This window comes from the organism of the source record quoted next, unplaced genomic scaffold (genome assembly GCF_019419815.1).
Source record: "Pyrus x bretschneideri cultivar Hongxiangsu unplaced genomic scaffold, Pyrus_bretschneideri_v1 Contig8, whole genome shotgun sequence".
Classification (NCBI taxonomy): Eukaryota; Viridiplantae; Streptophyta; class Magnoliopsida; order Rosales; family Rosaceae; genus Pyrus; species Pyrus x bretschneideri.
This window is the reverse complement of record NW_025999820.1, coordinates 4,444,797-4,459,406: the sequence shown is the minus strand read 5'-3', so window position 1 is coordinate 4,459,406 and position 14,610 is coordinate 4,444,797. Positions and strand designations below refer to the sequence as shown.

Sequence of the window (14,610 nt, the reverse complement as noted above, 5' to 3'; positions counted from 1 at the left end):
ATTTTTCTCAATCGTTTAACGATAAAAAAGAATCGAATATTGTATCACCAATAAAAGTTGCATATAAATATTACATTGCACATTAAAAATCTGTATCATTGGGAAAAAAAAAAAAAAAATCCCACCAGTCAAAATTGATCAGCAGCAAAAGTGACGTACTTCTCGACGGGAGCCACGGGGAAGCCATAATTTCCGAGAATGAGGCCTTCAACCTTTCCTTCGCGAGGCCTAATGTTATCTGTCCATCACATTCAAAGAGCTATAAGCTATTCCAACGCGGTGAGCACTGACATGCCTTCCAGAGCTGAGATAATTCTCGGGGCCATACTAAAGTCTACTTCCCTTTTTCTTGCCCCCTTGGAGTTTGGAAACAATCTTATTCAGCGTAGAAATTTCAAACTCTTTATTTTGGAGTTGCTGCTTCAGTCCTTCGATCTCTTTTAATTGATCAGAACACTTCTCTGTGGCCTTCTGTTGTTCTTGCTTCAACCGTTCTATCTCTTTAAGGTGATCGCAGCACTGATTTAGCTCTGCCGCCGTCTTGTCTTCTATTTTTTGACCTGTCTTTTGTTTCTTATGTACCCCTGAGTTCTCTTCAACTTCTAAAGCTCTCTTAGATGAGACTTGGGCAGAGGAATCAATGTTTGCCATTTTACGAACGAATAAATCAGCAGTTACACCAGTGCTGAGCTTAAATGCAATAAGTTTCTGGGGCCGTCCACATGAGTCCTATAATAACATAGATTAACAACGTTATGTTTCTTTACAACCAAACAAATCCGAGTGCCTTGTAGACTACAAAAATACCTTGTAATGAAAATTAACCTCATCACATGAAAGCACACAAATGAAAATCAAAGGGTATAAAAATATACTCATGTGAAAAGAATGGCACGTACAAACTAAACTACCGTATATATGTGTTCAACATTGTTAATGGTATAAAGATATATCTGTCATATGTACCTTCTCCTGGCTGCCTTGGACTTTTTCATATGCCTGATGTGCTTCTTGTGGACTCGTAAAGATAGCAAAGGCAGAATATTTATCTCCTTGCGCTTTCACAGATGGTTGCTGGAAATGTTTTAACTATATTAACTTCACAGTAACAAGCAGGGAAGAAAGTGGGAAGGGGGGAGAGAAAAATATGAGACCGAGACTATTTTACCCAAAATGAAAGCCCAACCTCAGTATCTATGATATGATGTGTGAAGGTCTTTCGGAAGTAAAACCATAACATTATACCTCTAAAGCACACAGAACATGCATTCTATTAAAAAAAATTAAACAATTAAGGGATCTATATTGAACCTTGACTTGTATCGTATAGTTCCCGGGAATGACATTGTGCAGTTCTTCACTAGGCACTGTTATTGGTATCCTGTGGAGAAGTAGCTTTGCCATATTAACTTCCCGTACCTACAATTGAAAGAGTTATTAAGACAATGATGATGTACCTGGAATCCTGTCTTGAAGTTTAAAAAATGATGAAAAACTAAAAACTCACATCCTCCTGAGCTGGGGGAGCAATAAAGCCAACTTCGCCCTTTATCTTAGCAAGAACAAGTTTCATTGCAGCACGAGCATCATCTAGACAATTGTGTGGAGAACCTTGCTTCCGGACTTCAGAACCCAATACAGACTGGAAAAGATAATATGGAAATATAAGTCAACTATCTCAAAAAATTCCAACCCATTATTTCTTTGCTTTCATTCTTGTGATTTATGCAATGCCAAAAAACAAATAACAATATGCAGACCACCATCCTAAATTGCCTAAGTTAATAAATAATTGCCCACATTGCAACAATCAAGAACTTAAGGGTCAAAAAAGTCCAAGTCATTCCTAATTAAAATGGACAAAGAAAAACTGACACTGAATTGCAGAATCATGCAATAGACTAATTACCAGATTCCAGAGCAAGAGGTATGTGAAAATTCGACTGATATATAACAGCGATAAACCAGCTTCTTATAACTTACCTTACACAAATTATTTAAGGAAGGTTTTCTAAGGATAGGGCCATCAGAGTATTGGAAGATATATGCAGTATCAATCACTCTGACATGTTCCAACTTCAATGCTGTGAGCAAAAAAAGAGTAATATTAAGAACAATGAACAATACAACAGAAATAAAAAAAGAAAGACAAAGCCATACTTAAATTGCAGAAACTGAAAAGGAAAACAAGAAGATACAATGAGTTGTTTGAGACATCAAAAAGGCCTAAACATCTACTTATGGAACAACAGAACTTACCTTGCAGGTCATTGCATAAGCTATGCCCCACTAAAATAGTACCATCTGACAACAACTTCTTCAAGCGTTTCTACAATATAAACCAACAAGTCAGGAAAAAAGTGTCGTGCATAATCCCTTGAAATCAGATTGAAAAAAATCCCCTTGAAACGTATAAATAACCTTAATACCTGTATATCCTTCAATGTGCATGTAACTCCATCCAAATCGGCTACTGAAACTCCTGTAATCTCAGATCTGTAGTCAGCAACTTCTTTGCAAGGGTTTACAAATTCATTCAGTTTGACCTGAAAAGCCAAAGTCCAAATTCATACGGTTATAGAAGGGGGAGTTCAAAAAGGTCTAGGCACTAATCAGATAACTAGTCTAAGTCGTAGAGCAGCTATACCTGTAAATCTGCATCCACAACGCACACCTTTACTAAAGCTTCAGAGCCATCTTCACATAGAACCATCTCACAATCAACAGCAACCATTGCATTTGAGGTCATCACCTTAGACTTTTTACCTAGCTTTGTAGCTACCCAATCCTGCTTCGCCATTTATACAAGTTAACAGGGAGACAAACCACGTGACCAGGTAAAACTTACAGCCATTTGAAAAGCTATGATTTCTACAGCATATCACTTATAATTTAGTCAAAGTAGAAATGCCAAAAGTTTTTGTAATCAGTTTTACAAAATCAGGGCCATGAAAAGTATGATAGCTACATATAAATGGAAATAAAATTCTATTGCTATTTGCCATTCAGTGTACAGCGACAAACAGTTTGCTAAACAAAATATCACAAGTTATCCCTTTCCAACCAGAAAAGATAAACGTGGACAAACAACACCGTAAAATACCTTAACCTTAAAATGGATCATAGGCAAGTAGGAAAATGCATATCCTGTATATGTAATAAAGAAATCTGAAGCAATGCAGAAAGCAAGAAGCAATTTCACCACAAGGATTCATATGGATGTTAAGACATTCACAATTAATGCAACTTTAAAACAAAAATGCAAGCAGAGATACTGCCAGATAACCTGATCATTTGATACGACCGAGTAATCCAATGGATATTGTGGGTGTTCCAGAGTTGCACGGACAAGCTTCTGCATGGCCAACATCATAACAAAATTAATACTAACAAATTGTGCATATTCAAAATTAAAAGGCAATTAACAACTAGGAAAGCCTGCCCCTTTAAAATTACAGGCCCATCCAAACCAATAACCAAACTGCAACAAAAAAACATACCTGCTCTGGGGATTCATTTTCCGGAAAATTCTTTAACAATTGCTCAACAGCTTGGCGATTTGTATGGCATTGGACAACTTTAGCCAAAACCTGAAAACACGAAAGGGAAGACAATAATCATTGGAGCTAAACAACTGTTCTATCAAATTAACATACAAACTGGACACAGCTGATTACCTTCAAATCATCCTCATTGTTCAATGTCTTTAAAAATGCAGTCAACACGTCATTAGACCGCCTCCCGGGATCACTCAAGCTAGCCCCAAACTTCTTATCATAACTACTTAAAAACTGCTTCCAGTCTCCTTTATCACCCTTCATTCCTCTCTTTTGGGCCAATTTCACAATTTCCACAAGAACCTATCGACCACAAATTTCAGAAAAATCAACAAAATTCACAAAAAACAAAAGCATCCAACTTTTCCCACAATTAACCCAAACAAGTTACAACCCAATAATGCTTAAACTTAAAATTTGTTAATTTGTTAGCTTAATTTGCCTTTTAATCAGTTTTATCGGCATCCCAGAAAGTAGAACAGGCGAATTATTCGAATTGAGTAAAATAAAATGCAAGGTGAAAACTCAGCTGAGAGACTAAAAGTATGAAGCTGTGATATAGAGAGACAAGGAACCTTTTTCTCTGCGGTGGCGAATAAATCATCCATTGGAAGCATTTTCCGGTGACGACCAAATTCAAGGCGGAGAGCAGCGGCGCAAAGTTCGTGTGGCGGGCGGCTGGGGTACTGGGAGGGTTTATGGTTTTTCGTATATAGGGTTTAGCCTATGTTCCAAAGAAGGATCCTTACCTCAAGGGTGTTTTTGATATTTTCGGGATTCGTGGGGAGTGGCCTACGCCTGATAATGGGGTTTGTTTTTTATAAAAATCAAATTAAATATCTCTCACTAACAAGTAAAAAAGAATATGGAACTCGTTTTTTTCACAAGAATCCAACGGAATATCTTTCACTTACAAGTAAAAATGAATATCACTAAACAGAATTAGGTGGTCCTTTATTAATTTATTTGCTCCATTAAGCTATCTAATCTCATTTTACCTTTAAAAACCAGTATTGTCTTGCTCTTTAAAATTGTTATTTTAGTATCATTAGTCTCAGTTGACTTTGTTTTCCTCAATTTCGTCAAATAAACATTAAATTAAAGGTTAGTATGGACATTTTCTTTTATGAACAAACAATAGTATCTACATTATGAAGGTGGGGAAGTGGGCTAAATCTTATAATGAGCTTAACATAATAATGTGGTTCAACTTCATCTTTAGCAAAGATCGAATTAAGATCTTTCACTTACAAATAAAAAAGAATATCATTAGACCGTATTATTAATTGACAGTATGAACATTTCTTTTTACACAACTATTTGTCCCAACTTGCCTACTAAAACAATCCCAACTCCATTTTTTATAACTCTAAATCAAACTCCGCATGGATTAGTTTTTTTGCAGATTTGTGCGGAAATGTAGTTGCAACCATTGGATTCAATGAGTGACTTGGATTACATTTTGAAACACAACCAATTATTTCTTTTGATAATGGTTGCAGCTACAACTCCATAGCAATTCGCAAGAGAGACGAATGTGGGTTTTAATTAGAGTTGCAAAAATAGAATTAGGATTGTTCTAGAGGCCATGTTTAAGGCAAAGAGTTGTGTCAAAAATAGAATGTTCATACTACCCTTTAATTTAACGTCTATTTGACGAAATACACAACATAGGGTGAACTTAAACTAAATGAGACAAAAATGGCAATTTCAAAAGGGCAAAGTGAAACAAAACTAATTTTAAAAAATAAAATGAGACTAAATGACAGTTTAATAGGGAAAATCAATTGACAAGCATTTTTTTTTTAATTATTATTTTATGGTTGACAATGGCCCGAAAGAATACAAAATTACATTAGAATGCTATGAGCCAAGAGGCAAGCCACTCTTAAGGGCCAACTAGATTTTGTTGTGTTTAAAAAAAATTGTGTCTGTTATGCTTTAAGAATAATCAAATATAAATGAAGTAGATGAGTATTTAATAAACTGTATTTTTAAAAGTGTTGTAAGTATGAAAAGTAGTGTAAAAGAGTGGTAATTTTCAATGTAAAAATGATAAAATTGTATATAATGACAAAAATAGATATGGTAGGGCGTGGCAATGACAAGAGAGGTGGGGGAAGTGATGGTGATGGTAGCGACAATGGTCGGGGGTATGAAGGTGGTGTCAATAGTGGGGTGGTGGTTGGGATGCAAAGGTAACAATGATCATAGGGGTAGCGGTAACAACTATGGTTGGCGGTTGTGGTGGCAATGGTGTCCGTTGTGGCAGCAGTGGTGGCAATGGTGGCGGTGGCGGTAGTGGTAGCAATTGTGGTTGTGGTGGACGTTGTGGAACCAATGATTGTGGCGGAGGTGGTGGTGGCGGCAAAATTTTACGAGACTAATTTCTATGAATAAATCACGATAATTCATAACTAAACATCTTAAAAGATGATTACCAACTTAAAAAAAATATATAGCTAAATCTGAAGCTAGTTTTTTTTTTTTTTTCAAATGAAAAACAATAGAAACTCACTTTAGTACTTTTGTTCCACGGGCCTAATGAGGTTTATTTTTGTAAATTTCCTAAAAACTAATGTTACTATGAAACACTTTAGGGTACGTTTACATACATGAAATCAAAACAAGAAGTAATCAAAGTGAGCATGATATCGAAAGACCAACCGATTAAAGTTTTCACTAACAGTTAGGAATCATAAAGAAAATTAAGTTAAATCCCAACAAAGTGTTTACTAACGGAATAAAAACTAGTTTGATTACTAAAATACTCTTAGAGCATGTTTACTTACAAAAAATATGAATTCAAATCATATTAATTCTTGAGTTCTATGTATTTACTATAATATAAAAAAATGAATCATTTCACCGCATAACTTTTCCATACGTCTACGGGAATCGGAAAAGAGTAAATTTTCTTTTAAAAATCCATAATCAAAGACCTGTAAGCGTGACCTTCAAAATCATATTGTGCTGTGGGTGCAATCGAATGTCTACCGCCGTATTAACATAGTTCATATGGAACATAAGCGCAATTAGTGCTGCATAATCAGCTGATTTGACTAATCTATACGCATCACCGATTACCTATTAGTACTATTATTCAGAGGAATATGTCAACCCGATGGCAACAAACGCGCATAGATTAGTCAAAGCAAAACAAATATTCTCGTCGCCCTTTCCCGTGGGCAAAGCAAAACAAAGCAATACTACTGCTGCCAATTCAAAAGCATTAACCATGTGCTTAATTAAAATGTTTCAAGAAATTCAAAAATAAGACTATTTGAAAGCACTTTTAGAATGATTAAAAGCGCTTTTAATGAACCCTTGAACGGATGGCCTCTCAATTAAACAATATCAGTCAGGTTACAAAAGTTAAATGCAGCATCAATTCAAGTACATTCACCAACGTTTCCACACAGAAGAGTAAATACAAACACAAGCAGTTTCAAATTCTCTTCGAATGGTCAGAAACTGAACACCTTCGGCATATTGGGAAAGCAATTGCACGAAACATCGCCACATTAGGCTGAGCACTATTACTTGCATTGTACGCGAGACATAACTAGATTGAGCTCAGATTAAACCGAACAGGCATCCTAAACTTAATCAAAACGAATGTAGTTTCGAATTCTCGCATAAATGTTGATATCATGGAAAGAGTAAACAAGTTATGTAACGAACAAATTACCAAAAAATTCAAAAGGACATCACGAAAAGGCCCAAAACAGGCCATGAATACAGAAGAATGTTCATTTGACGAATACACTGTAAACAACGTACCAAAGTGAGCTGAGGCCCCGACGGCAACTTTTGCAGCCCACAAAAACTTCACCTACAAGTTTGCACTGGAACTACTCTGATTAACCGACCACCTTCCGAATGTGCATGGAACAAAACTCCTACCTGAAAAAAAACCAAACTTTGTTCTAAACAATGCCATTGGAGTATTGCTACTTGCTGGAGCAATGGCAACCGCTACATGATCAACCGGAAACTCCACAGCGCTTTGTACAGCTCCACCTGCATAGCCACTAGCATCCATTGATCCAATTTCACCAGCATCCCAATTCACAGTCAATGATCCTCTTCGTTCCCTCAACCACTCCGCCACCTCGCCACTCACTCCTCTGCACTTCTTGACCTTAATCTTGGCCAAACTGGGACAACCCCAAGCAAGCATTTCAAGCCCGACATCGGAAATTGGGCACCCCTTAATACACAGTTTCTTCAACGCCACACATTTCTCAGCAATGCAAGCGAACTCTGCATCTCCAAATGATCCGCTACCGCAGAGCGCCAACCTCTCCAATTTTTGGCAATTGGAGGCAATTGCAGTTAGACTCGAAGAGGTAGGATTCACACCAATCAGAACAAGCTCCTGTATGTTTGGGCATTCTTTGGCTATGGCAATCAAACCTTCGTCCCCAATCCTATTCGTCCTCCATCCATCAATGTGAAGCTTCCTCAGCATCTTGCAGTTTTCGGCAACACAGATAAGCCCGAAATTTGAACACTCAGGAGCCTTAACAATGTGCAAAACCTCCAAATTCGAGCATTTCGAAATTGCCGAAAGCCCCAAATCGGTAACCTGCAACCTCTCCAGGTGAACTTCAATCAAACTCCGGTTTCCATTTTCAAGCTTTTCCAGAACCGTATCCCAATCCCCCAAACAGCGGATTAGCTTCAGGGTCTTGAGATTCTTGGAGCCGACGATAAGCGGCCCGAAGCACTGTCCGTTCAGTATCTCCCTCAAGGTTATCGATTTCAGCGACGACGACGCAATTTTGTCGCCGATCGGCTCCGAGCCGTCGTGGACACCGCGGAGCCGCTTCACGGAGAGCTCCTCGAGCGCCGGGCAGTGCTCGAAGACGGCGTTCATGGCTTTGGCGCCGAACAGGCAGGAGCCGCAGGAGAGCTTCTTCAGGCCCTTACAGTTCTGCGCGAACGCGGTCATTCCGAGGTCGGTGATTTCCCGGCAGCCGCGGAGCTTGAGGCGCGTGAGGTTTCTGCAGCGAATCGAGATCAGGACCAAAGCGTCGTCGTCAAGGCTGATCGATTTGCGATCGCATCGAAGAGCGAGCTTCGTGACCGAGTCGAAGCGGGCGAAGAGAGCAGGCAGGAAAGGGAGAAGCCCGGCCTGGGCGTTGAAAGAGAGGCGGTGCCGGCTCTGGCCGTCGACTCTCAGCCACCGGCGACAGACGAGCGAGCTTCGTTTCCGGTCTCCGGCACCGAGGAAGTGAAAAATACTCGCCAACAACTCGTCGGGAAGATCGGAGGTGTAGTCACGGCCCTGGGTGACTTCCCCGTGAAACTCAGAGTCTTCGTCGTTCAAGGATGAAACAATCGCCACCTGTTTGAAGCTGAAACGGCGGCTCGTTGATATTTCTCTTGGACTGTGCTCCGCCGGAGACTCAGGAAACGAATAGGACTGTCCCATGGCGCAGCTGCGAGTGAACTGAACGCGCCGCCAGAAGGTGAGAGAGAGAGAGAGAGAGAGAGAGAGAGAGAGAGAGAGAGAGAGAGAGATGGTGGTTGGTTTTCTCAAAGTTATCTGAAAAAGTGGTGTGTGTGTGTGTGTGTGTGTGTGAGTTCTTCTTGTGAGCATATAAAATAACTCTCTGAGAAATAGGCGCGTAGAGAGTGGGCGACGGCGTGGAGTCTGTTTTATGTGACCCGTCAAATGGGATGCTCCGTGGCGTCCTCGCAATCTACACGGGCCACGGCCGACCATCATTATTCAACCTTGGCCGTCAGATACGCGCCTATTTTATTGTTTTTACTTTTAATTTTTTAGGGTCAAATTTAGATTTGTCGCCTAAACATTATGGACTATTGCAACTTGGTCCTTCATTGTTTTTCCCTCCCAAGTGTGTTTAACAAGGGTCTACCCCGTAGATTGGCTTCGTTATAAAAGTTGACAAAGTTAATGACGGATGAAATTCAGTTTGATCGATTTTTTGGACAGAACAAGCCATTATATGATCTATGTCGTTAAAGAAACATCTCATATAGAGCAAGAACAATTGCAATACATGTAGAGTATTTTTGCAAACAATGGTATTGAAAGCATTACTTAGATTGCGACACATGTAGATAAATAATTTAAATCATATTGTTTAGTCCTGTCAGTTTTCGTCAATTTTCTTAACATAATCATGACTTTTTATTGATTATGTCATGTTTATTGTAGATATACAATTTACAATAAACCAGATGGAAAATTTCAACTAAGATGATTTTGAAAGCACCAAAATGAAGAAAACCCAAATATTTAAAGGGCGAATTTTGCAATTAACCATTTCTGTTAAAATTTTCAAGTACACAGCTTTAGCCTAATTGTGCGTGGAATTATTAAGCATGTGGATTATTATTAGGATTATGTGATTCAGTGATTGTGTTTTTTGATACCCCACATCGTGCTTTCTTGTTACTTTTCCTTCTTTTGGGTCAGCAGTCGGTTGTTCGACTTCGTCTTCTGATTTGCCGTCCGAATTTGTATGCTACTTTTGATTTATGTGATTTTCAGAATATTAGTAAACAAGTTTATGTACCCTTGACTAGGACTTGGTCTACAATTAACCCAAGCTTTAATTTAGATTTGTTGTCACAACTTACTGTAGTCTATTTTAAGGGGGAGAGAGGGAGAGGTGTGATACAAAAAGAAGGAAGGAAAAAACAAAACAAAAAAGAGGCTTAAGAAATTTCGTGATCAATATTTTTTGTTTTTTGACGCATCTCGTGATGAATATTTAAGGTAAGAAAAATTTGCTCTCTAAGTAATTCAAGTACTGATAAGAAATATATTCTAGATGTAATAGGATTCATACATGATCTCTATTTAGGATTTACACAATGAGACATTTACCTATAATTCTAATTTCTAACTATAAGAAAAGAATTAAATAGTATAGTAGTGGTATTCATATTTAATTGTAAGTTAGAAGTTTTAAGTTTGACTTACTTGGATTGTGAGCTCAATGCCAATTTGTTATGGTTGCTCATTGTACTATGACTTATGAATACAACTATATTATTCACACTAAAGGGATGAGAGACGAGAATGAACCACACAATAGGTTAGCTATTTAAATTGATATTGAATTTGTTGTTCACAAAATTCGAACCTAAAACCCTCCTAAATAAATAGAAATATCATTAGGCTGTATTACTATATGACTACTATAACGAAATATCTAGTTGGTGAGTCATGCATGAATGAGTATTGTTTTGGGTGGATGAACATTTTTCTTTTGCTTTTTTGTTTCTGAAAAGGGAATAAGTAATGAATGGAAATGGAGAAAGGAAAAAAAAGGGAAACAGAATAAACCCTCAAGTGCTATCTCCACCAATTTTTTTTCTTTTTCCTTATCCCTTTATTTAAAAGCCATGCCATGACTCATTCTATATTTGGATATTATTTTGAGACCCTACCACACTCATGACTCATGAGTCACAATATTTCTATTTTTGTATAAAATCGTATTTGGTATTTGGTATTTAATTTTTTTATTTTTATTTTTAAGCAAATCAAAATAAAAAGTAATACTAGAGAGATCCCAGTTTTGAATTTATATTAATGTACCATTTTATGTGGCAATTGATGCATAAATCAACATCTGATAAGATATTCATTAATTAATGTAGCATGTACACATTACTTGTCACATCATATAGTATACCAATGTAGTATAAAGATGTAGCCTCCTTAGCATTTTCTCAAAATAATTCAATCTAATTCAATATGTTTTGGATCGACCTTAACTCTTGGGGTAAATTCAACTAGCGAATAAGAATATGATAATAAATTAAGATTATGATAAGTTTAAGGTTTGATTTTTTTTTTCTAATATAAGGTACAAAAAAATATAACTAGGACTATAGTCTAACAATATTCTTCACTCAAGTTTGATTCACTTGTCATTTCAAAAAAAAAAAAAAAAGTTTGATTCACTTGTATGACGAGTTCATTACATATTATTATGACTAACTCATTGCAATCAGTTGATTAATTGGTTTCGTGAAAACGTACAACTTGGGAAGCAGCTTGGGGTGACAATGAGTCACTATGTATGGGAGGTTTTTTTTTTTTTTACTCGCTTTGAGCGGAAAGAAGTATTCTAATATTGTAATTAATGACTAAGGGCTAGTTTAAAAGTACTTTTAACATAATTGAAAACGCTTTTGGATCCAAAAGCACTTTAACTATTTTTTGGAAGAAGCACCAGATATGTGATTCTTACAGGAAGCACGTATAGTGTTTTTACAAGATCCACTTGAATGTTTACTAGGGATTGGTTTCAAAAACATTTTCACCAAAAATCGCTTTCAATCATTCTAAAAACACTTCCAAACGAGCCATAAATCCGAGAATATTAGTTCTTCCTCCCCATTTTGTAAGGGTAAGAGAATAAGGGTACAATAGTAGTCCAACAACCAAACTTCATGAGTAGTTTGATCCACCTAATTCTTCAACATCCCCTTTTTATTTGTTTTCATCTTTGTATTATTTTTTTTCTTTTTTAATAAATATAATATTGATTTTCTTCATGAACAAAAAGAAAATGTAAAACTTGGATTTCATGAAGAAAAATGGCATCTAACAACGGTCAAGATCCAAGGGTTCATTTCAACGAACGGTCACATACGTTTGTGATCAATTATAACTGCACTATCAACTTCATTTTGAAACGTCCAATTCGGGAACGATCGTTTTCAAGTGAAGTGGGTCAAAAAACAAATACTAATATTTAGGACCATCGTGCTCACCATTATTCAAACAGGAGGCCCTTTTTCTGATTAAAATCCTACCAAATCAACAACTCAATCAGTGACTAGCCTTCAACTTGTTGAAAAAATATTCAAATGATAGGATGATTGCAACAAGAACTTTAGGTTGAGACGTCTAAAAATACAATAGCAACTTGCATAAAATGTTTATTTAAGAGAAATTTTATTTGAACCCATGTAACCTCTTTCTACATCCAACTTAAATTTAAATTGTTAATTGTCTAGTTTACCCCATTGCATAATTACTATTAATGTAACATCCCACAATGCCCAGGGAAGTAGATCCTATAAGCCTTATATGTATATTCCCATCTCTACCTATCACGAGGCCTTTTGGGAGCTCATTAGCTTTGAGTTCTATTGGAATTCCGAAGTTAATCGAGTTCGCGCGAGAGCAATCCTAGAATGGGTGACCCACTGGGAAGTTCTCGTCTAAGTTCCCAGAAACAAAACCGTGAGGGTGTGATAGGGGCCCAAAGTGGACAATATCGTGCTACGGTAGAATCGAGCTTAGGATGTGGTGGGGGCCCAGGCCGAGATATGACAATTTGGTATCAGAGTCAATCCTTGGCCTAGTGTGCCGATGAGGACGTCGGGCCCCTAAGGAGGGATGGATTGTAACATCCCACATCGCCCATGGGAGTGGATCTTGTAAGCCTTATATGTATATTCTCATCTCTACCTAGTATGAGGCATTTTGGGAGCTCACTGGCTTCGGATTCCATTGGAACTCCGAAGTTAAACGAGTTCACGCGAGAGCAATCCCATGATGGGTAACCCACTGGGAAGTTCTCGTGTGAGTTTCTAAAAACAAAATTGTGAAGGTGTGGTAGGGGCCCAAAGAGGACAATATCGTGTTACGGTGGAGTCGAGCTTGGGATGTGGTGAGGGCTCAAGCTGGAATGTGACAATTAAGTACAAAATGAAATTAATAATAAAATTCAAATTTATCAATAAACTCATTAAACTCTACCATCACTTCTTGTTTCTCATACGTTCATTCTAACTAAAACTCTAATAGGTCTTGTAGAGAAAAACAAACTTTTTAATTGATGGATGGTGATTTTGAAGTTTTGAATCCTCCAACTAAGATATGACTCAATTTATGAATATTTTGTTATTTTGATTTCAATTTTTTTAAAGTTTAGAATATGAGTATTTGGGTTTCAATTTTTTTCATCAATATCCTGAATGGTTTGTTAAACTTTTTGCAATTGGAAAATTCCAAGGAAAAACTTCTTACCAATATTCTTAAATTATAAACTTTCTTGCTTGTTGATAAATATAAAGGGATGAATTGTTTGATTTGTTGCTTATGCACACCAGTAGAAATAAAAAAGGCAAATGTTTGAGTTTGGTAGCAGAAAGAAGGAAAAAAAAAAAAAAAATAGCCATGGAAAGGCTATTGGAAAGAGGGGTGGAGCAAGGACGCCCACCCCTCCTTTTTTTTTTTTTTTTTTTTTTTTTTTTAATTTCAATTACATATGTTATTTTATAAAGGAAATGAGTGTAAAGATAATTTAACATTTTCAATTGGGTTAGAGAGGATAGTTTTGGTAATAAATTTGGGTTTAAAGAGAGATTTATTATTTAATAAAAAACAATATGGGTGAAGAATGTAAGTTGGGTATAAAAAGAGATTATATGGGTTCAAATAAAATTTTTCTTTATTTAATTGTTGGTCGTGATGAGTTGAATATCTCCTACTCTTATGTTATTTTATTATCTCTTGTTTTTTTTTTTTCTTCTTTTTGTCTAACGGGGCAGCCTAATTTTAAGAAAACCTTAATACCAAATCTTGTATAGACCACAGTTCTTGGTCTTGGGTTTGGTCTTTTTTATTTTGCTACGATACAACCATCAGTTTGAATTTCATTTCAAGCCTTGTTAGTTTATGGTTTTGATTTCATGAAACCATTTTCTAATAATGTTTATATATTGTCGATGTTTTCTTGTTCGTCAAACAAATATTCATGTGTTTGGAGCTTTGGATTGTTATTTTGGAAGTGTTTGAATTGCTAACTTGATAAAAATACATATATTCCAATATTTGATTGTTTTTAATTCTGAATGACAAATCTTTTTTTCTTTTGAAATATTTTAAATTGGCGTGTGCAAAATCAAGAACTCTAAACAGTTAATAATGTTAGCATAAGAACCCAAGTCTATTTGTTAGGCAAACTTATTTTTGATGGAAACTGGAACGTACAAACAAATTTAGTCAATGTTTGATCGATATATTGTCAACATTAGATTGATTTGT

At 36.6% G+C, this 14,610-nt stretch overlaps 2 protein-coding genes across 2 annotated transcripts; both read right to left on the bottom strand.

The window, feature by feature from the left end:
• Positions 1–14: 14 nt before the first annotated feature.
• On the bottom strand, positions 15–4,313 carry LOC103957127 (small RNA degrading nuclease 3). Its single transcript, XM_009369224.3, has 12 exons — positions 4,133–4,313; positions 3,678–3,860; positions 3,501–3,590; positions 3,287–3,355; positions 2,648–2,788; positions 2,430–2,546; positions 2,260–2,329; positions 1,984–2,084; positions 1,508–1,642; positions 1,312–1,419; positions 967–1,074; positions 15–729 (listed from the first exon to the last, which is right to left on the bottom strand). Exons 1-12 carry the CDS (start codon positions 4,172–4,174, stop codon positions 328–330), a joined length of 1,566 nt encoding a protein of 521 aa, XP_009367499.2. The 5' UTR covers positions 4,175–4,313; the 3' UTR covers positions 15–327.
• A 2,849-nt stretch (positions 4,314–7,162) lies between these two features.
• Positions 7,163–9,115, bottom strand: LOC103957116 (F-box protein SKIP2). Its single transcript, XM_009369213.3, has one exon. The coding sequence runs from the start codon at positions 8,995–8,997 to the stop codon at positions 7,393–7,395; it is 1,605 nt and encodes a 534-aa protein (XP_009367488.2). The 5' UTR covers positions 8,998–9,115; the 3' UTR covers positions 7,163–7,392.
• Positions 9,116–14,610: the final 5,495 nt, after the last annotated feature.